The sequence below is a fragment of the Branchiostoma belcheri genome, unplaced genomic scaffold (genome assembly GCF_001625305.1).
Source record: "Branchiostoma belcheri isolate BF01 breed outbred unplaced genomic scaffold, Haploidv18h27 scaffold8, whole genome shotgun sequence".
Lineage (NCBI taxonomy): Eukaryota > Metazoa > Chordata > Leptocardii > Amphioxiformes > Branchiostomatidae > Branchiostoma > Branchiostoma belcheri.
The window spans coordinates 3,706,270-3,728,963 of NW_017804464.1; the positions used below are offsets into that span (position 1 = coordinate 3,706,270).

At 39.5% G+C, this 22,694-nt stretch overlaps 1 protein-coding gene across 5 annotated transcripts in view; it reads left to right on the plus strand.

Moving 5' to 3' along the window:
• The window catches only part of LOC109486115 (kinesin-like protein KIF2A), a 30,846-nt gene extending 13,322 nt beyond the window's left edge, over positions 1 to 17,524 (plus strand). The window contains exons 2-22 of one of the 5 annotated variants that reach the window (XM_019789810.1): positions 352 to 446; positions 1,116 to 1,205; positions 2,475 to 2,541; positions 4,555 to 4,584; positions 5,086 to 5,115; positions 5,853 to 5,966; positions 6,309 to 6,511; positions 7,016 to 7,126; positions 7,593 to 7,699; positions 8,158 to 8,248; positions 8,789 to 8,852; positions 9,069 to 9,160; positions 9,512 to 9,729; positions 10,292 to 10,338; positions 10,827 to 10,915; positions 11,353 to 11,466; positions 12,004 to 12,071; positions 12,736 to 12,843; positions 13,550 to 13,784; positions 14,484 to 14,556; positions 14,882 to 17,524. In XM_019789810.1, coding sequence (XP_019645369.1) covers positions 352 to 446; positions 1,116 to 1,205; positions 2,475 to 2,541; positions 4,555 to 4,584; positions 5,086 to 5,115; positions 5,853 to 5,966; positions 6,309 to 6,511; positions 7,016 to 7,126; positions 7,593 to 7,699; positions 8,158 to 8,248; positions 8,789 to 8,852; positions 9,069 to 9,160; positions 9,512 to 9,729; positions 10,292 to 10,338; positions 10,827 to 10,915; positions 11,353 to 11,466; positions 12,004 to 12,071; positions 12,736 to 12,843; positions 13,550 to 13,784; positions 14,484 to 14,556; positions 14,882 to 15,021 — 2,186 coding nt within the window. In that variant the 3' untranslated portion in view covers positions 15,022 to 17,524. The remainder of the gene's footprint in view (positions 1 to 351; positions 447 to 1,115; positions 1,206 to 2,474; positions 2,542 to 4,554; positions 4,585 to 5,085; positions 5,116 to 5,852; positions 5,967 to 6,308; positions 6,512 to 7,015; positions 7,127 to 7,592; positions 7,700 to 8,157; positions 8,249 to 8,788; positions 8,853 to 9,068; positions 9,161 to 9,511; positions 9,730 to 10,291; positions 10,339 to 10,826; positions 10,916 to 11,352; positions 11,467 to 12,003; positions 12,072 to 12,735; positions 12,844 to 13,549; positions 13,785 to 14,483; positions 14,557 to 14,881) is intronic. The other 4 variants (XM_019789814.1, XM_019789812.1, XM_019789811.1 and 1 more) reach the window with 4 other exon arrangements.
• The last annotated feature ends 5,170 nt before the right edge of the window (positions 17,525 to 22,694 follow it).

Here is a 22,694-nt window from a genome sequence, read left to right on the forward strand (position 1 = left end):
CCACTTGGATAATGGTTAAATTGTCCTCATTCTTCTCAATAATTTTTACAAGGATAAAATAGTTGTTGATACAGTTACTATTGTATTACACAAAGCTTCAGTCAGGGTCTGTGCCAAAAACTGGCCATGTTGTTGTAGAAGGTGGAAGAACCCAGATTGCCAATATATAAAAGGACACTACAGAAAATAATATTTCCAATTGCTGTATACATTATAGGGTAGGGAAATACATGTCTGCAAATTGTGCTTTATGTATTGTGGGCTTACCAAAAGGTTCAGAATTTCAGATGAGAATTAGATACATTGTACAAATGTATGCGTTCCATTGACATCGCCAATCCTTTTTTCCAGGGCGCATCCATGCAGCCATTGTGAGTGGGTTGAATGATGAACAGGAGAGTGTGACAGTAGAATGGTTCGAGAGGGGAGAGACCAAGGGCAAGGAGGTAGGACATTGCACTATGTCACAGTATTCCATACGGCTGTGGCCTAGGAAAAAATTTGTGTTTCTTGTTTCCCGACCGACTCTAGATTATCAAAGAACATGGACCACAAATTCTATCATGGCATAAATATGTAGGATATGAATTATGATACAAGATAGTTTTAGAAAAAAAACTGCCAACCCTAGCCTTTTTTTGGTGGACCCCTGCAAGGGACATACATATGAAAATATATTATAAGTGTTCTCATGCAACTTGCAAGTTTCACTTTGCTAAACAGTATAAGTTAGATCACTAGAGAAGTCTATTAATATAATAATATTGAAAAAAAAAAGATGATAACTACCTACCAACCCTAATTTTTTCAGGACTGAAACAGGAAACACAACATTTTTTCCCTAGGCCTCAGTTCCAGTTGAACTTATATGGGGTCAATCTTGATATATTATTGGCACTGGAATTTTGATTCAATAAGGGGTGTAATTGTCTAACTTTTTCTTGTAGATTCTGAATAATGTATTAGGCAAGAAATTAAAGTAGCATAAATTAAAGCCATAAGGCTTTTGTCTGTTGAAAAAAAGAAACAATGATTTGATGATACGGGGTATATTTGAAACATGAAATAGTCCTTGTTCTCCTTAAGCACTTGTCCCTTTTTTTTAATCTTCATAGATTGAGGTAGAAAACATCTTTGCGCTCAATGCTGCCCTGAAGCCTGCTACACAAGTTGCCCATGTTGAGGTTCAACAGCCTTCTGCCAAGGTAACAGTATGCACAAAAACCAATAAAATAGTTATTATAGCATCATTACCTTAAGTAACACTGAGGAAAATGATAAGCTATCAATCATATCATTTCGTACTGACTGTCACAAGCATAGATGTATGATTCATAAGTCTTTGGTAATATTTTAGAGTTTCAAATTTAACCAGCCATCATTGTATACAAGGCATTTCTCTATCTGGTTCAACCAGTTCTCTCTCTAGTTCTCTACTATTTCTACCAATATATTACATTTTCTACAGATTGTCATGGGTGGTGTTTAAACTTAAGCTGTTAAAAGATCTGATTTTAACTTAAAATATGAAAGGAAACATACTGGTTACTTAAATAAAGTTAAAACAAACCAGGTTATCTGAGAATGATTTTCAACCTCATTTCAAGCACAGTACAATCGGATTATGGATCAGCCAGCTTAGGTTCATGATCACCTACCATTTAAGGTGGATTGACATGTGGTATAAACATAAGACATCCCTGACATGATAGTCCTTGTGTTGTAAATTATTCATAGCCTGGCTTCACGGCTGATTCTGTTCACCTGGACACCTTTGTCCTGTTCTCTTACCAACTCCTCTTGTTGCCGTCATAACAGAATCAAGTGCCTAGCAATATAACCGTAAATATTGTCACCTTCAAAATTGCAGCTATCTTCAGAAGAGGTCTGGAAGATGCATATTATATTATCTTGCTGTTCTCTTCATTTTGTCAGCCTGTCATTTTTTTATCTTTACATTGCTAGATACTCAAGAAGTCTTAGTAGAAAGACAAAAATGCAACATTGTGTGTCCCATTGATCGTGCCCCCCCTCCATATGCCTCCTTTGGTACATTCCATGCAGTCTGAGTCTCATTAATTAGTAATGAGCAGGGTTTTCTAAGTCATTAGGTCGCTTCAAATATTCTCGTCTCAAAGACAGCTTGGAACTGTATACCAAATCCAAAACACCGCAAACGCTCCACTTCAGATCGTGCACCATGATGTTTTTTCCTCTTGACGATAATTGTGACGAACCCCAATATGTAGTGAGTGCTATCCTATTGTGTATGTTTCATTCTAGGTCTAGGACCATTTTAGACTGCATCTGTTCTTGCCTACATTTTGTATTTGACAATGATATAATTACAAAGCTAGTGCTAGAGCTGTTGATGTCTACAGTTTGCTAAAAAAATGAGGAGTCTGACTACAGCTGTTTTCATCTTTTTTTTTTTTTTTACTGTAGCTAATTCTACATTTTGTCTTTTTTTCCAGCCTTCTCGACCGTCAATGGCAGTACAGCAGGGCCGCAGTATCACACCGAGGGACCAAGAGTCAAGAAGTGAGTACTAACAACATCGTAAATAACCCATCGTAAAACATCCATCTGTAATATTATTGGTGTAACACTTGAATGTGATAGTCTCCCGGATAGAGTGATCCTCTGGGCTTTTAAAGAACCTGTGTTAGAAAATTGGCAATATGTTAAATTTATGGTCAAGGTTACCTCAGTGTTCGAAATACCTGTCTGCAGTCTGCAATCTGCAGATAGATTTTCAAGATTGCAGAAGAAAAAATGATACAATCTGCAATTTTGCAGAAAGAAAAATAGGCTCCAGATTCATTAGTTTTCAATTTAGCAAACTAAAACTTCCAGGCCCCAGGGACAGACTGTTCTGAAACAACAGGACTGGAGCTCCTTCACTAATTTGCATCATCCTTGTCTTGACTTGTCTAACTTTTGTTTCCTTTTGGACTTCCAAAAAATTGTCTTCACTAATTTGCATATCAATCCATAGTTCATGCTTATAAACCTGAAATTCTCCTGCAGTCCAGTAATGCTACTGTACAGATTTACAAAGCTATATATGATGTAAAAAAGGAATTATTGCTTTGAGAAGGTTGTAGTATGGACAGGAGGCTTGTGTATTTGCAGAAAGTATTTCCAAATTGCAGAACAAAATTTTGACTCTTCTGCAATATTGCAGAGCACTGGAAAAAAGTATTTCGACCACTGTTACCTACTTCTTGTCTATACAAGAAAATGTGAAGGGGTTTTTATATGTTAAACATAGACATAGGCAAAATATTGAAACCCAGTGTAACCCAAAATATTCCTGCATGTACACTTTTATTTGGAATACTGTACTAGTCTAAAATGTAACCCAAGTAATCTATCCTGTGTGCTATGTGTACATTCTTAATAATCTTATGGCATGTTTCTGTGTTCAGTCCCCTTTTGTTGTTGTCCCCTTTGTTGTTGTCCCTTTTATTTGTTGTTTGTCTCTACATCAACGTTCTCTCCTTGCTCTCTTGTAAACAGAAGACAGAAGGGAACAAGACTTGACACTGGTTACTTTGAATTTAGAAAGACATTAGGGTTTGGAAAATGTAATCAACTGTAAGCCTTATCAATGTAGTCTAAATTCTTGCTAAATTATAAATACAAAGCGTATGCTGAAAATCCTTTTGTAATGTGATTTTCCACGTCTGAAATGTCTTTTACATTAATCACATAAATGACCGTTGTTGAAAAAACGTTCTTTTAAAGGTCCCTGCACATTTGTTTGGCAGAATGGATGATATCTTAGATAGTATTTGTCATTTGGTTATAGCTAAGAGCTTGAGATGAACAGTTTCACCATGTGCCCAGCGGTCATCATTAGTTTTGGTCTACAGTTTGACCATTGCTGACCGCTAGGGCTGAAGTCTTGTGGTTAAAAGCTACAGGAATGTACCTTAGAGGGTGTCCCCAATGTCCTACTGAATGTGTCGGGGCCTCCAGGTTTGCTATAAGTTCAGGTAATCTAATTACATTCCTGAGGAATATGGTTTGTGAACATCTGCTTTTTGTTGCTATGTTTTGCCTAATAGTAATACCTGCAGTTGGGCTCCATGAAATAAGGATTCAGTAGATCTACACATACCCTGAAGGAAAACAACAGTAGTCCAGTGATAGAACTTTTTCTCAACCAAAAGGAAAATTTGTTCTGAAACTATTTTCAGAATTAGCTGCTTATTGCTTTGCCTGTGTTCCCTGACTGCATTTTCATTATCGAATATACATATTGAAATTTGTTATGTATACATGTAGATGTATGTTGCGTCACATGTTCTTTACAATAGGAAAACATTTTGTTCTTCTAGCTGAAGTAGTTTTGATGTAGTGAAACATTATTTGCATCTGACTTACTAACTCTAGTTGCTAAAACTTGACATGTCTGCAATGTTGTACCTGTACTGTACACTGTACATAATGCTCTGTTGTAGTGCCGTCTTTGTCTCTCACCTTGTGTTGTTCTCATTGTCACTTCTCTGCACTATCTTCTCTCTCTCTTTCCGTCGTGTTACTTAGGAACTATGAGACGATCCTCTAGTAGAACAGGTGAGAAACCACCAACAATCCTGCACACCCCTGTTTCTGAAGTCTTGTGGTCCAGCGGCATTTCCTAGGCACATGGGGTTGGGCCACTGGATTTACAGAATAGGGATGTTCAGGACTGGTAGAACTATTTCTGAGGTGTTGATTTGACACTGGTTATAATGTGACTCATTAAAGGTGATGCTTCTAGATCTATATTAATGGTTTGCTATCAAAATTAAAATTACTAAAACCTTGAAAACTGTACACTAAAACCATACCATACACTTGCATTTTAAAAAAGTAACACAAGTCAACCATACCACAAAAGTAAAGGAGACTGACATTAAAAAACACAAGGAGCATGTAATTTGTAAATTTCTTGTAGATTTTTTGAAAGATCTAATTTCATGAAACAACAGACGTACATGTGATGAATATGAGTCATATCATAACCACCCCCCTGTACATACACCCCTTCCTCCCGTCACCCCCCTCTCCTGTTATGTTTGTGTACCCCCCCAGATTCTCTTCGACGTTCCAGTGCCAAGGCAGGTGAGTTGGTTGTGAGATTGGCCATTATTTTTCCCAAGGGTCTACCATGTACCAGGCTTCCTGTGCGGAATTGCAACTTTTTAATCATTGCTTCTTGATTTACTACAATTCTTCAACAAAAGTTTCTCATTTTCCTGAAATCGTTACCCAGTTAACTGATGAGTGATTATGAAAAAAGAAACGTACCTCATAAGTCATCCTTGTGGAAAAATGGTCAATCCTTTCAATTTGATTGCTTTACCCCAGCAGCCTTTCTTTTTCCTATATATTGTCCTTGCATACGTTGTGATTTTGCTACCTTCTTACTATAGTATAGAACCACATTTATTGAATAGAAATGTGCCATGTACATGTATTTACATTTGAAGGGCTTTCCAATCTTTATGCTTTGATAATACTTTCTAGTTTTTACAGCATCAGCTTGCCAAGGATGTTAGTATTGACAACTAACCCAACATTACCAGCAGATTTTAGATCATGTTTGCTTGGCAAAGTAGCTAACAATCTAGACTTTCACCAAGTACACTAGTCTTCATTGCAATAATAGATGCTTGTAGAGATTTTAACTTTTAACACACTGTTTTGTTCCTATATTATATCCTGCAACAATTTGGCTTGTCATGGGCTGGCACATACATACTAACTTCATACTGCCATGCAATTTGCAGTCATACTTACATAACTGCTGTATACAGGCAACTTTCTTATTGGTTGGAACACTTCTCCTTTTGCTACAGTCCCGACTGCGAAATCACGACCGACCATCGCACCGCCCGCACAAAATGGCGACGCGGCTCCAGTTGCCCCCGCCGCGCCGGTGGAGGCTGTGAAGAAACAGGCCATCCCAGCCTGTAAGCAACCTGCTCTGGGTTTTACATGTATATCTTCTGTTTAGATATATTTGTCTGGTTGTTTGGCCTAGGGAAAAAAAGTTGTGCTTCTTGTTTCAGTCCTGAAAAAATTAGGATCAGTAGGTAGGGATTATCTTTTTTTTTGTTTTCTTTTAAGTAGAATGTTTCATTTCTAAAAACAAGTACTATAACAATGATTTTGTTGTTTTTCTAACACCTTGATGTTAAACATACGTAAACCTACAAAAAGAATTGGGTGCACAGCTCCAATTTTGGGTGCACTAAGGTGCACATGCACCCAGTATTTCCAGCCCTGTATCAATGTTGTTCTCATCCCCACAGCCCGCCGACGCTCCAACTGTGTTAAGGAGGTGGAGAGGTTGAAGCAGGATCGCGAGGAGCGACGGAAGAGAATGGAGGACGAGAAGAAGCGCCGTACGAATGACCCGGACTATGAGCCCGGCAACCCCAACTGGGAGTTCCTACAGATGGTCCGCGCCTTCCGTGCCAACCTGGACATCAAAACTATAACTAACGCTGACCCGGTAAGTCTTAAAGGGATATATTGTAAGATTTTTGCGCCAAAACTGTAAATATAAATGATTTAAATTTCCCCATCTTGATTGTCGGTAACTTCCAACATGTTAGCGTGGCTATTTTGCTTTTCAAGCAACTCCGCGCAGTGCGAGAATAAGTTGCGCCTGGCCCACTGTATTTTTAGGAGGCTCCTAAAAAGAATGTAAACAAACAGCGGTAAACATACCGAGGAGTTGGCATGCAGTTTTTGAATTCATTTTAGAAAGACACAAATGACATACCAAAAGTGCCAACTACATGTAGCTGTATTTCTCTTTGTATGTAATCATTTTTTATTTGATGCATCATTATCGCAAGAAGGAATGGTTATTGGCTTGAGGACTCGACTCCTGGACTACTAAAATTAGAGTGAGGAATTCATGATGTAAAGGGAAATGATAATAATTTGAAGTGATGTAGAGCAATTTGATATGTTATCTTGTAAAGTTAAAATGATTTCTTTTTTGCTGTAGATTGAGGACCACCAGATTTGTGTGTGTGTCAGGAAAAGACCCCTGAATAAGAAGGAGATGGCCAAGAAAGAAGTGGACGTCATCACAACTCCAGACAAACATAACACAGTGGTGAGTTAGTTCTCTGTACATCTGGCACATTGTCCAACATTCACGTCTAGTTTCCAGATTATTTATTTCACCAGCAGTAACATTCAGGTACATAGCAACCTGTTTTTCATGCAAAGGACGATTAACAAACTATACAAGATTACGGTACCACATACGATACAGAATGACAACAAAGACCCACACAATTTCACCTCTCATTTTGATCATGACATCACAATTCCTAAATAAATTTTACCAGTCCCAGAGTCTTGCGTTACTTCAGTGACAGGTTGTTCCACAATTGGGGCCTGTAGAATTTTAAGTTTCCTTTGAAGTACTTCTATCAGACTTGTTACAGGACAGTTCGACTGATGAGGATCCCAGTCAGCAAATAGTTTGACAGCCAATTTTAGCATTTATTCATACATGTACTAGGAAATAGGTTGATATGTGCAGTAAGACATTTTCTCTGTCTTTGCCTTCCCAGGTCCATGAGTGTAAACTGAAGGTGGACCTGACCAAATACTTGGAGAACCACACCTTCCGCTTTGACTATTCCTTTGACGATTCGGCTTCAAATGAAACAGTTTACAGGTAAGTGGTACAGGATTATGTTTAATTTGTGTATGTTTTGTAGTAAGTGTACTTTCAACTTTCCTCTAGTGTTGTTGCAGTCAAAAGTTTTGACTGACTGAGAACTAGAAAAATAGTTAGATTTCTATCCTTTCCAGGTTGTTAGAAGTTATACATTTGTTGTTTTTTTGTACAAAGCACCACCTGTCTGTATAAGTTTGTACTGCATGTAACTGTGTACATATACTTACCTATTGTACATGCAGTAAATCTTATCTAGTTTTGACCTGTCCAAATTCTTCTTGTGTTTCAGATTGCTATCCTTACCAGGTCACTAGAACTTCATACATTTGTTGCTTTTTTTTGCAAAGCACCACCTGTCTGTATAAGTTTGTACTGCATATAACTGTGTACATATACTTACAAGCAGTAAATCTTGTCTAGTTTTGACCTCAGACCAAATTCCTCCTCTGTTTCAGATACACAGCCAAGCCTTTAGTGGAGACCATATTTGAGAGAGGCATGGCCACCTGTTTTGCCTATGGACAGACTGGGAGTGGCAAAACCCATGTAGGTCAACTTTTGTGTAACAACAAACAAAAATATCACCAGTAACAGAAGTTGTTCAGTCTGACAGAAGTTGTTCAGTCATCAACAGATTAGATATTTACTTTAATGGACCTATAACATTATTACGTCACAGTTTGTTTACCGCAATGAATGTCACTCAATTGACGTATTGTACAGGGGTGCGTAGCACGGCGTGCGTTTGTTTAGCTTTAGCCTTAATATAAGGTCTTTATACAGTACTACTTTCGTCTAATGTCACAACTAAATCACCCATTACGGCATGTAATGCTGTGTCAACAAAACTAGACGCAGCAAAAATCAAACATACCTGACTTTGAAAACTTTGAAATGATCTTTATTCTTTAACTGACCGTTCTAGAAAGTTCTTTAGAACAGGTAAACAATCTGTGACGTAATAATGTGATAGGTCCATTGGAGTATGCTTTTGGTAGATCACATTTTGTTGGTTTGTTAGTTAGTGTAATCTGGTAAAAAAAAGATGTTGACATATCTTTATTTCTTTCTATGTGTCTTAAACAGACGATGGGTGGAGACTTCAAGGGTAAGGACCAGGACACATCCAAGGGCATCTATGCACTCGCTGGTAAGTTTTCTGTGCATGAGAGCAAATATGGAATAGTTCTTTAACTACTGTATGAAAAAGCCTTATATCTGTCATTAAGAGCTTTATTATTTTATTTCATTTTCGTTTTTTCTTGCACAACACACATGTACTTCTTTTTTAAGTCTCAGAGATGATGAGTTGTCTCCCTACCAGCGCAGTATACAGTACTGATGGCCTCTGTCTTTTGTTGTCTAGCTCGTGATGTCTTCAAGCTGCTAAACTCTGCAGCATACAAAAACCAAGACCTGATTGTTGGCTGCAGCTTCTTTGAGATCTACGGTGGAAAGGTAAGGAAACTTAACAGGTCGTTTGTTGGTTTTCACCTTGGAGAAATTGAAAACACACTCATATATATGGTGACCCTTTTGAACTCAGTTCTGCATGGCACTTGCAACATTACGTAACCTAACACCAGTTACTATGGCGACAGACATCTGGTCCTGGTCATTGACATTATTTGTTTTGAACAGAAGAAAAAGAGGAAGAAACTGAGCAAAAACAATATTGTTGTCTTTTTAGGCCTTTGACCTGCAGAACAAGCACTTGCAACATTATGTAACCTAACACCAGTTACCATGGTGACAGACTTCTGGTCCTAGTCATTGACCTCAGCAAGAACAATATTGTTGTCTTTTCAGGTGTTTGACCTGCAGAACAAGAAGCACAAGCTGCGTGTCCTGGAGGACGGGAAACAGCAGGTCCAGGTGGTGGGTCTGACGGAGAAGCATGTCACCACCGTGGACGACGTCCTCAAACTCATCACCGAGGGCAACAGGACACGGACATCCGGTCAGACCTCAGCCAATCAGCACTCCTCGCGCTCACACGCCGTCTTTCAGATCATCCTTCGAAAGAGGTGGGCAACATCCGCAAACCTTGTCACATATAGTCACCAGGGGTTAACGGGAATAAGGGCACTGCTCCCTCATGTAACAAGCTAGCTCCCTCATATCAATTCTCAGATTGAACCCTAAGTAGCTACATGCACAACATTAATTCTTTCTCAAAATGATCTTTTTCTAGTGTAAATATAAAAACGAAATGTCATAACAATAAATTCTAGAATTAGAAACTGTGTTACTCTTGTAAAAATTCCAAAAGCCTGTGCCAACCCCCCACTCAGTCGCTTTGCTCCATAGCCATGCTAGTGATCTGCTTCCTCATGCTAAATTTTTCTAGAAAAAAGCATGGTCACTACATTGTCTTGACACAATGAGATAAAGCCAGGTCACAGTCTAACTGTTGGTGTTCCAAACCTGGATTTGAACCTGGTATTTAATCTTTAGGTCCCATGTTTGAAGAGAGATGCACCTTGAAAATGGTAGGGTTACCTCCTGGTTTGTAATGGCATGTTTTGAAAGTGCTTGATATGGGAATGTTGTTGCTAATGAAGTGATGTCTTACCTTCTCATTACCAGGGCCACAAGAAAACTGTTTGGAAAGTTTTCTTTGATTGACTTGGCAGGTTAGAAAACTTCCTTATCTATGCAATACATCCATATACATGTACATCTTGTACAGTGTGTCAATACCTCATGCACAGTTGTATATGTATACAGTGTTAGAAATACCCACCTGCAGTCTGCACTTTGCAGAGACATTTTCAATATTGCAAAGGAAAAATTAAGCAATCTGCAATTTTGCAGACTGAACCAAAAAACCGCTACGGGTTCAATGGTATTTAAGAGCTTTTATGTTACCTACTGACTCTATAGTATACAGGTAATTTTGCATGTTAACTGTTTGCAAACATGCAATTTTGTCTGGGTTTAGATCCAGACTTTTAAATGTGTATTTGCAGAAAGTATTTCTGAAATGCGGAAGAAAATTTTGCAATATTGCATAACACTGAAAAAAGTATACCACTGGTGAATATATCAAACCAGTCAACATTTAAGTGTTGGAAATAAGTTTACAGTTACTGAAAGTGTTTCTGTCAACCCTTTTGTGCAGGTAATGAGAGAGGTGCAGACACCATCAGTTCTGACCGACAGACTCGCATGGAGGGAGCTGAGATCAACAAGAGTTTACTCGCTCTCAAGGTAAGTGTTAGAACATGGGAAGGTATCTCAACCTAGGTTAGCTGAATGTGAACTTCAGGGTAATCTTCTACCAGTCACAGTGAAAAAGCCAGACACTGTATCCAATCAGTGTATACATGTTCAATATAAGGGGAGAGCCCATTTTGGGAAAAAGAAACAGTTCAATGAGTACATGTTAGAGTCTTGTTTTGGTGAATTCTGCTTTGGGAATTAAGCTGGTGTGTTATGCCGAAGGGCGGTTATACTGGCTATACTGATACAGAATTCAAGCCTTTTGGTAGCCTGCAATTTAGGCTAGCTGGGATTGCCCCGCATGAAATTCTGTAATTCAAAAGTTTGCACACTGAGCCCCAAGTTTCTAAAAGCAGTGAATTTTCTGCAATTTAGAACCATCCTTATGTGAGAGTTCATCTGTCGTATCTCTGACCCTGTGACAGGAGTGTATACGAGCCCTGGGCCGGCCTAACTCAGTCCACACACCCTTCCGTGCCAGCAAGCTGACCCAAGTGCTCAGAGACTCTTTCATCGGGGAGAGGTCGAAGACATGCATGGTGAGTTTTACTTCAATCAGCACATCGGCAGAACGTACTGCGCAGAAACCCTGATTTTTCATGTTTTTTTGTTGGATATTTGGTCACCGTTACATCAGAATTTTGCCTGTTGCAGAAGACATTTTTTCCGACATAACATTTGGAAACTACAGACGGGATGTTTACCTTATATACGCGAATACGACCTTATATGAGATGCTCTGCCAAAGTGCTTTGTACAATGCATTATGGGTTTCGCACAGGTGCAGTACATTCTGCCAACATGCAACCTCAATGTCTGCTCAGCTTTAGAGTTGCACCTAGTTTCATTAACTCTGTTAGGATAAATAAGCTCTGTATTCATCCAAATTTTAACCTTAAATTTAGATATTCCTAGTCGCACACGTCTAACCATTGGTTCATAGGGAACAACAAACGATAAATCGGATAGAGAGAGTGAGAGACAATCTGAACTCTGAATGTACAAAATGTCTGCTAGATGGGTGTTTACAGAGTAGACTCGGTGTTTGGGCCTAACGTTTTTTCTCTGTCCTGCAGATTGCTATGATCTCACCTGGATCGGCCAGCTGTGAACACACCCTCAACACTCTCAGATACGCCGACAGGTAAGGTCACACTTAACCATTACCTCCTCACCATCACCTGGAACCTTCTTACACTGGTCACTAAAAATACGGGAAGATGCTGGGAATTTGGAAAATATTGCTAAATGCTAGTGGTAGTAATCCCTTGTTTCAGTTTACTGTAATATTGCAGAATGTCGAAATTTTGTTCTGCAATTTTGAAACATTTGCTGCAAATACACACTTAAAAGTCCGGGTCTAAACCCAAAATTTACAAAGTTGCATGTCGGCAAATATTTTACATGCAATTTGAAAAATACATGCAAAATTACTAGTATAATATAGTCACTGTAGTAAACACAAAAGACCTTAAACACCATTAAATCCCTAGCCTGATTTTTTTCAGTCTGCAAAATTGCAGGTTGCTGGATTTTTCTTCTGCAATATTGAAAATGTCTCTGCAAAATGCAGACTGCAGATGGGTATTTCTAACACTGATGTATAGTAATAAATAAAAAGAAAAGCTCTCTCTTTATGTTACATTCACTTTATACGGTTTTCTGAACTTCCAGTGTCTTTCCATATGAATGTGACCGGTGTCATCTGTTCTACACTTCCATAACCACCCTTCACTGGTGTTCACTGACTCTTCTTTTCTAACATTCTGTCCACCTTTTTTCTTCCTTGGAACATGCCCACCCTGTAGGGTTAAGGAGTATGGCTGCACCCCCCTCCAGGATTTTGAACGGGAGGCCTCAAACCAGCATGGCCCTTACGGTCTCCTCAGCCCTGGCTATGACCTGGGCAGTCCTGAGTATGCTATATGCTTCTGTCTAAGCTGACTGTCTTTCCTTGCTTGTATACGGCCTGGTTGTAGTTGTGTTGTGATAAGGCCTGAGAAGAGGAGATGCATGTGTGTGTGTGTGTGTGTATGCATGTGTTTGTTTGTGCATGTACTCAACATTGCATGTATTGGCCATGGCCACACAAAAGTGTTGTCAGGCAGTGGTATGATGACAAGAAAATTTTTTTTGATCTTCCAACCTCGCGTAAAGCTGCTATAAAAGGGAAGGGGTCAATCAATGCATTGGAATTGCCAATACTCTGGTTGTCTGCATGTGTGAAATGCTATGAGCTCTTCAAATGTGCCTCAACGTTGCATAGAAGCAAGGCAAAAAAAATCTGTGATTCAGTATTTTGAAGATAGTCTGAAAAAGCACATCGAAAGAATGTACTTCACCAGCGCGAAACCCGTGTATTGTGCATTGTACTTTGGCAGAACGTCTCATTTAACGTCGTATTCGCTTATAGGTTAATATCCAGTGTGTAGTTTTCAAATGTCATGTCAGAAAAGATATCGTCTGCAACAGGAAAATTCTAATGCAACGGTGACCAAACATCGATCCAACAAAAACTGAAAAATTGTGGTTTCGCGCAGGCGCAGTACGTTCTGCCAACGTGCTGTCTGAAAATATTTCTTACTTGTTCACTGAAATTTTTTGCCCTTTGCTTTGACCCAGGGTTAAGGAGCTGGGTCCAGGTGACCCGGGTGCCCCCGGACCGTCCCAGGGTCTGTCCGCCATCCCGGAGAACAGCCGGAACAACAGCCTGTCTCCGCAGAACTCTGACCTGCAGCTGCTGGCCACGCAGAACGAGGGGGAGGTGTCGTTTGAGCTGCTGCACTTCCACGAGGCGCTGCAGGAGCTGCAGGAGATGGAGGAACAGGTGGTGGAGGACCACAGGAGCGCTGTACAGGTAAGGACAAGGGCTGTACAGGAGTGCTGTACAGGTAAGGACTAGGGCTGTACAGGAGTGCTGTACAGGTAAGGACTAGGGCTGTACAGGAGTGCTGTACAGGTAAGGACTAGGGCTGTACAGGAGTGCTGTACAGGTAAGGACTAGGGCTGTACAGGAGCGCTGTACAGGTAAGGACTAGGGCTGTACAGGAGCGCTGTAGAGGTAAGGACTAGGGCTGTACAGGAGTGCTGTACAGGTAAGGACTAGGGCTGTACAGGTAAGGACTAGGGCTGCACAGGAGCGCTGTACAGGTAAGGACTAGGGCTGTACAGGAGTGCTGTACAGGTAGGAACCAGGTTTGGTGTGGTATCTGTATTTCATCAAAAGTTCAATGTTAGAACATTTTGGGCATAGTAATGTTCAACACACTGAAGTTTGGCTACCAATTCTCTTAAGTTAGGGGGTTGTGAGACAGCAGAGAAAAGATACATGTATAAAATGAACGTAGAATAAAAATGAATGTAGGTATGATAATAAGGTCCAACCGAAAAGAAATCAGTTACACCGTTTTCAACAGAGCCTTCTGTTTTTTCCCCAAAAGAATCACACACGTACACACACATGCTACAGAAAAAAAATGACTTAATGGGTGCTTGACTCCAGCAGTGCTTGCCAACACAGATAAATTGTCATGACATGTGTGCCATGTTTCCCCAGGAAATGGAGGAGATGGTGATTGTAGAACGAGGCCTGCTGGAGATGACTGATGAAGTGGACTATGATGTGGAAGGTCTGTATTTTGTCTATATTTTAGTTCACACCTGTTATTATTGTATACTTCTTATGTCGTACCACTTAAAATTGTTGTGCAGTTAAGTTCTCTCTATTGTGTCACACCAAAACAGTGTTGTTTATAGCTAACAGTAACTAGTAAACTAGCTATGTAGCTATAATATTGGTTGATAACAACTACATTTTGAAGTTCTCATTAATTCTAAGGAAAATGTATTCAGGGGTAATAGGACTGGAACATGCAGTTGTGGCTGGCTTGTTTTATAGTGTCAACAGATTAAATTTTAAAACGTAGAACTAAAATGATGGTTTCTCTTTTCCAGCCTACTCATCCACACTGTCAGACCTGCTGGACAAGAAGATCCAGAAGTGGTCTGAGCTGAAGCAGAAACTGGACACTTTTCGCATCAAGATGAAAGAAGAAGAGATCGCCAGCAAAAACATCAAACGGCCCCCTTTGTAAAGAACCTTGATGACCACACAGAAAAAGAACCCCCTGTTGATAAAAATGGTGTGATCTAAGACCAGACCATTTCAACAAGACTGGTAGATTGTTCCATTCTTGGAAAGGGATGGCTAGTGCTGCCTTGCCTTGTGCACTGCTTTTTTTCCCCTTAGCATAGAGCAAGTTGGACCAAGCCATTTTTGGATAGGGTATTTTGAAAGCTGAAAGTGAGCTGCATTTAGATATCTAATTTCTCCATCCCAAATTGTGGTAACATTGTCCTGAGAGGTCAAATTCACTTGTCTAACTTGTACTAAACATGTCATTCGCAGCTTTCCATTCATCTACACAAAGTGAAATGATTTATTTATTGATTTATTCAGTTCAGTGATTTGTTTCTTACTAATAAAGTTTTTCTAACCCAAAATTCTAAAAGATGTAACAAAACTATTTACGGTACCACTATCTATGTTTACATGGTGAATGATACCTTAATTAAAATCTTATTTTCATCGCCTTACTTTGTCAGGGGATGACATCAGGTGGAAATGCTGTGCTAGCTGTTGTATAAAGTATGTCCAGTTTGTTAGTCTGCAATAGAGAGTTCTAGCCTTCCAGAAGCTCTTATTCTTGTCAAACCAATTTGAAGACATTTTTTTAGACTTTCGGAAAAAAAACAACGAGTTTGAGGGCACTTAGATAGGCAATTTAGTCAAAGTGTTTTTCTCCATCAGAATTTTAAACAGAAATGTCCACTGCAGGTGTCCATTGCCTGTATGCCCAAGTTTCTAACTGTAGGGCTCTGTCTGAAGTAATCATGGCAATAAGTTTGTGTTTCTGGGCCTTTTTAGGGGCACAAGATATACCTGATTCATACTTTGTGGTCAAGCAATACATACGCAGTTGGGATTTGTTGAGTAAACTTCCCCCAGTCTTTCCACCGGATCACTAGTCTCAAAGTTGGAAAGAGACGGGACGAGCCATTTGCACAAACTATTGGTTGACACAGAAAGGATCCTATAACAGGCATACATGGAAACAGAAAGGTAGTGCTACATTTCAATGATAGTGCCATCTATACACTCATCCGTTTGTGGCAATTTGTGTTGAGGAATCTGCATTGAAAGTAGTTCTCAAGTATTTTGTGATATGCCCTATAATTTGCTGTTTATTTGCCTCTGTGTGTCTGCTTCTGATGCTGATTATGTATAAAGGATGCAAGCTCTTGAATGCACTTCTGTAAATTCTAGACTTCACTTTGTTACCATGAAATGCAAATGAACTAGGGGATTGTCAGTAACTTTCTCAATATGTTACAGTGTTAACATGTGTCCTACATGCCAGCTATGCATACTACAATTCTGCTATGCTTCTCTGTTCCAAATGTTCAGATTTTCTGTGTTACAAAATGTATAGATATTACAAAATAATAACACTCAGTCCTCTATAAGACTTCCACAAACAAATCACCCATGTGCATCTAATGACAACCATGAAATTGCAGTTAATCGTAACACAAACATAGGGTTTTATCTGCACTGTAAGAATGACATTTGAAAACTTTGATGTGAAAGTTTTCTAAAGTCTGCACATTTTACACCACTTGTTGTGCCATGCTTTATACAATGCTCACATGCTTCAAACGAAATCCGAATGCTGAGATCAAACTTCAAAAATGTGAAAAAAAATGTGTGATTGAGGTTCACCCTTAGATAAATTTTGGATCTTACAATGTGTACAGTTCATATGACTTAAAGCAGCATTAGAAATACTGCTGAGGGTTTGATATAACTTCTAGGGGGGGATATACAAGTTACCACATGTAGGCTGTTTTGCTGCGATTCAAATTTGGCTGTGTTTTACGAAGAATGCACTGTGTAGTATGTGTTAGCAATGTTGTGAAGTGAGTACAATCTTGTATGGCACTGAAAACTTGGTACTGTGTACCTCTAGCACCCTTTTAGAACTGGGGTGGTTACAAGTATTCGTAGCCACCTTTGGTTCAAAGTGCCTCAGCTGTTTGTGTGTGAATTGTGAATGACGTGTACAAACTTTATTCATATATTACCGATGGAAATTAATTGCAAAACAAAGTTTTAATCACTAAGTTAAAAAGATGAGGAGAAAGAACACTTCTCTCCTCTCAAGTTATTTACAGGACAGTGAAGATTGTGTTATAAAAATGTTTTTTGCCTAGTTCTTATGAAGGTATTCTCATTCGCTTCTCTGTAACAATGAATGGTAGAATATCCCTTTCTCATCTTTTTTCCCTGTAAGTACAAGTTTATGTCTGAAGTAACAAAACAAGTCATGTACAGAAATTGCTATGTTTAAAAAAACATTAAATATTCTCTACAATATTCTTTAATTTTACCTCTGGAAAAGGGATATTTTGCTTCTCAGTTACTTTCATGGAAAGGCAAAGTACATGTCACCAAAGCCTCTATTTACCTGATTGTTATGTTTGCACAACTATTGTATATACTTTGTTATGAAGAAATAAAGGATTGCAAGCACTTTTTATAATCTCTTGTTTTTACAAATACTAGGTAGACTAGGGTTAGGGTTGGGGGCTATTAACTTTGATGCCCGACCCATTTCATTATACTTGCTTGAAGTTAATGTACAGAATGTTTGATACAACTGTATGTGATTTATCTGAGTATTTCAATTTATATAAAAAAGGTATAAAATTAAGATTTATATTTTAAATAGATGGTACGTTTGTCAGAGATCATTGAAATGAACACTGAAATGGCAAAAAATATTTTTTAAAAACTCTGTATTCAGGCGCTCGTACGCAAGTAGTTCTAGTAATGTTTGTCTCAAAATGAAAAGATGCAAGACTAAAACGGTTCTTTCTCTGTATATTCGTGATATTTAGTTAGCTGAAGTGAGTCTCATGGTCAAGAACAAGAGCAGGAAAGACCTGGAGTAAAACCCCCATGAGAGCCCATCTCGTTTCCCAACTCGCCAAATGCCGAAATTTGGGAATGAAAGACGCTCTCTTAGCGAGATACGGACCTTTTCGGAACGGGGGCTCTAAAACGGGGGTGTGATAGGGGATGAATATCCGCTTTTTGAATTCCAGAAAAATTAAACTTTTGGCATTTCTCGGCCTCCTTGTTTTCAGCGTATACTCCTTACGGTCTCTATTCTATTCCTACTTATTCCCTTCCATCAAATTTGCTTCATTCTCAAGTTATACGTCAAAACGTGGTTTTGCGATCAGCTGATCGCTTGCAGAAGTGGTCAAATCCTTTGCAGAAGTGAACTTTTCCGTGTCGATCTCATTATTATATGAATGTAAACCAAGCAGATGCATGGTGGAAGGCAAAATCGTAACAGCTTGGGGATTGCCATAGTTATACGCCTGGCAGAGGCTCTGTTTCCATTCATATGATATTGAGATCGACAATGAAGAATTCACACATTGATTTCCTTCGTATACTGCAGTCGGTGTATTAATATTCAGTTTGTAGTCATGAAGGTTCAATCTGAAGCTATCCCTGTCCTTGGTGCTGAAAGCTATCCCCACACAATGTCCCCCTCCCCTGTTCGTAAGAATATTTACGTGGTTGCCGAGCATTTTCACCTCCCCTAGCCTCATAAATCGGCTGCTTTTCTTTTTAGAGGCAGTTCTTACGACTCAGTAGCTTATCTGGGGGGAAATAACTGCCTAAAATAGTCTCGTTCGTCCGAAAAGCCATCGTAACTCCAGTTGTTTACATGACAAGTAAAGCGGCTTTATAGCCTTGAGTCTGTTGTCCATATTTGGTCAAAGAGGCAGACGTCATAATTGTTTCTCTCTATTGTCCAATCAGGCTCGACGACTCAAACATGTAGGCATGATGAGAACCAATCAGCATCAAGGATACATCGGTTAATGACCCTCTGCGCCATGTATCAAAAGCGACTTCTAGCAGTCGGTGAAATTATTGCATGTAAAAATCTCCTCAAGTACCTGCAATAATTCCGTGAACTGCTAGAGGCCCTCATTGACACGTGTGATGAATTGGCATTATGGCACCTGTGGATGCATCACAACATCCAAAACGTGAGGGAGTAAACTTTGTAAAAAAAAAAAGGTGCCAGCCTGCCAGGGATGGAAAGATTCTTCTGGACACCTCAGGTATGAATTATTACACTTCTATAAAGGGTTTGGTGGAAAACTGGAACGAAAAGTTTATGCGTTTTATTGATGTTTGTTTAATTTTTCGATACTAAACATATTTTCCTTGATTTTGTTCTTATTATCAGTTCTAACCGTCCAGAAAACAATTAGACGTGAAGAATGGATCATATAGAAAATATTGCAACAACTAGTTCTGTAATTGCTTGCGCTATTTTTACTTTAAACGCCAATGTTTACACCCATTCCTGCCTAAATTTTACGCAGTGTATCTACTTGGTTCGTCTGGGGGATTACGTAACTACCTTGCATGACGTAATGCGGCACCTGGACTTAATGCATGCATATTTTTTATCCTCGTTATCAGACGAAATGCGTTGATTTGATTGGTCCACCTTTTAATCGAATTAATGCTCAGCTAAGACCTGTTAAATGGCCATTTTATTGCATAACAATCTAAGACTTGCTTCGCCAGTACGCGTTTACAGCACACGCGTTTACAGGACACGCGTTTACAGGACACGCGTTTACAGTAAACGCGTTTACAGTAAACACGTTTACAGTACACGCGTTTACAGCACACGCGTTTACAGTACACGCGTTTACAGTACACGCGTTTACACCACACGCGTTTACAGTACACGCGTTTACAGTACACGCGTTTACAGCACACGCGTTTACAGTACACGCGTTTACAGTACACGCGTTTACACCACACGCGTTTACAGTACACGCGTTTACAGTACACGCGTTTACACCACACGCGTTTACAGTACACGCGTTTACAGTACACGCGTTTACAGTACACGCGTTTACAGTACACGCGTTTACAGTACACGCGTTTACAGTACACGCGTTTACAGTAAGATCGGATTACAGTACACGCGTTTACAGTACACGCGTTTACAGTACACGCGTTTACAGTTTACAGTACCAGCGTTTACAGTTCACGCGTTTACAGTACACGCGTTTACAGTACACGCGTTTACAGTACACGCGTTTACAGTACACGCGTTTACAGTACACGCGTTTACAGTACACGCGTTCACAACACACGCGTTTACAGCACACGCGTTTACAGTACACGCGTTTACAGTACACGTGTTTACAGTACACGCGTTTACAGGACACGCGTTTACAGGACACGCGTTTACAGTAAACGCGTTTACAGTAAACGCGTTTACAGTACACGCTGCAGAAGCGTCCTTTTAGTCACAAATTGCGGACGTTTCAGCTATATTCCGTTGTATTATGATACACATAAAATGCCTTTGTGATATTATGGTCGATTCAAAACAAGGTGAAACTAATGTTACATATTTTTAGTTTATTAATCGTCGATAAAGAGAAATGAACACTCCAAGATCGAAGTAATATTCTACACGTATGTCGCGTGAAATTTGCTCTCGTTGTACCGAGTCTTTTTTTGACGCATTAGAATTCCTAAAGGCACTATGTCTCAATAACTGTAATGTTTTTAAGTTGTCACCTACCAGCTAGAAATGTTCATATCGCAATCAAAAGAAAGATGGGTCAAAGAAAGATCATTTATTTGAAAATTACTTAAGTGTGTTTTCCTCCTAAATTTATAAAGTTGAATGATGAGGATAGAAAAATTGAAAATTTCGAATTCGTGATATGAAGCCGTATTTTTCTGGCCTGTATGTGTGATGATTGCCTATTGGCTTGTCGTTAATCTAATCTAAAACTTGATTATCGAATGCAAATTTTGCTCATGATTTACAGGTGGCATGCACACATGTGCGTGAAACACGCCTTTCCAAGATGGCGAGCGTGCAGTGGGGAAGGAAAGAACGAGCGGGTAAAAATTCCACCCAGGAAGACGCGCCACGGCCGTTTTGGTGGTAAGTTGTACTTCAAATTGTCGTAGATACTCTCCGGACTATTATAGACAAATCTCCTCTAAGTTAAATTAAGCAAAAAGACAGAATTTCGAAAATAAGTGTCGGCAACTGCCCCCCACGAGTTAACGCTGCAGGAAGTTAAGTAACCGATGGGGGCGCATTTGTGTGGTCGATAAAAAAAGAACTTTCATTTATTCAAATATTTATTCAGTTTTTTTTGCACCGTAACCACTAATTATTTGAACATGGGTCAATCAAATTTTATTCAATGAGGATGATATTAATGGTCCTGAAATAGGAAAACGACACCAATCTTAAGAGGTGCACTTTGTAAATAAACCGCTACATGTACGTGGCGCTTTTATGTGACCCCTGACCTGAACAGCTTTGCTTGAAACAGGGTGGGAAGGGGTGGGGTGACTCAATGCTTTATGGTCGCAGAACACAGTAATTATCCGCGACCCCCGGAGTCTATGACGCGGGTATAGAAAGTAGTGCAGACAAACCTCTCGCATCCTGTCTAAAGCGACTTATGTGAGAGGTAGCCATGAATGAACTGCACTGTGTGGTAAGGAAAGGTATCGGCTTGTACACAGTATGAGTTGGATTGTGAAGATTTCCCTGTTCGTGTATAAATGCGCGGCATTACGCAACCACGTTCCAGGGTGAGCCGGCTGCAGTTCCGTTGACCCCGATAGAGGGCCAAATCAAAGTGGTCGTCATTATGTTAAAAAACGATAACTTTTTTTGGTTTTCAGTTATTTTGTAGAATATACCGTATATTTCAACATATTAGTTGGCCGTGATTCAATAGTGCACCCTACTATAATTTTTACCGCGTTGAAGTGAGTCACCTCGAGGTGCTTAACTATAGGAATCCCCATAGGACGAAAACTGTGTTCTGCTACCTTATGGGAATTTAGGCTTGTTACAAAATGGCCGCCAAGCAAGATGGCGGCTCATGAAGTACATGTTGGAAAACAGATCACAGTTCACCAGGATGACCACGCAAGACTACATACCAGGTACGTACAGACGTAGGATACATGGGTGCTTCATCTTTCATGTGACTTGTACTTATAGAAGAGCCGATTGCCCTGTTTCTGAACCTTTCGTCCTGGGAAACTGCAGTTTGTGCCCTCTGACGACATTAAAATTTGATCTGTGATAGTATGGTAGTTCGAAATCGCATTTGAAGTACTGATTTGATTACTACTATATGGGCCCTTTTAACACTGAAAACCTGAAAATAATCAGTGGAACCGATGTCGAGAAATTGAATCCACAATGTATTTGCCCCCCTCCCACCCACTGAACAAAGTGTGTTTGGTTCAAGCGCTGGCATAAATTCAAAAATGTGACACGATCTTTTTGAAAGTAAGATAAAACTTCAATACATATATCAAACCAACATATTCCGGAATATGAAAGAAATCAGGACTTTTGATCCAGAAATAGAGACTGTCAAAGTTGCTTCAAATTTGGGCAGCCATTTTGTTTGCACCATGTGAACTTCAAGCACTGGCATAAATCATAAAAATGCAACTGATGTTCTGCAAAGTGAAATCAAACATGACTACATACATCACTCCAACACATTCTGGAATATTAAGGAGATGCCATCTTCTCATTTAGAAATATAGACTGTCAAACTTACCTAAAATTTAGTCAGCCATGTTGTTTACAGTGTGTGA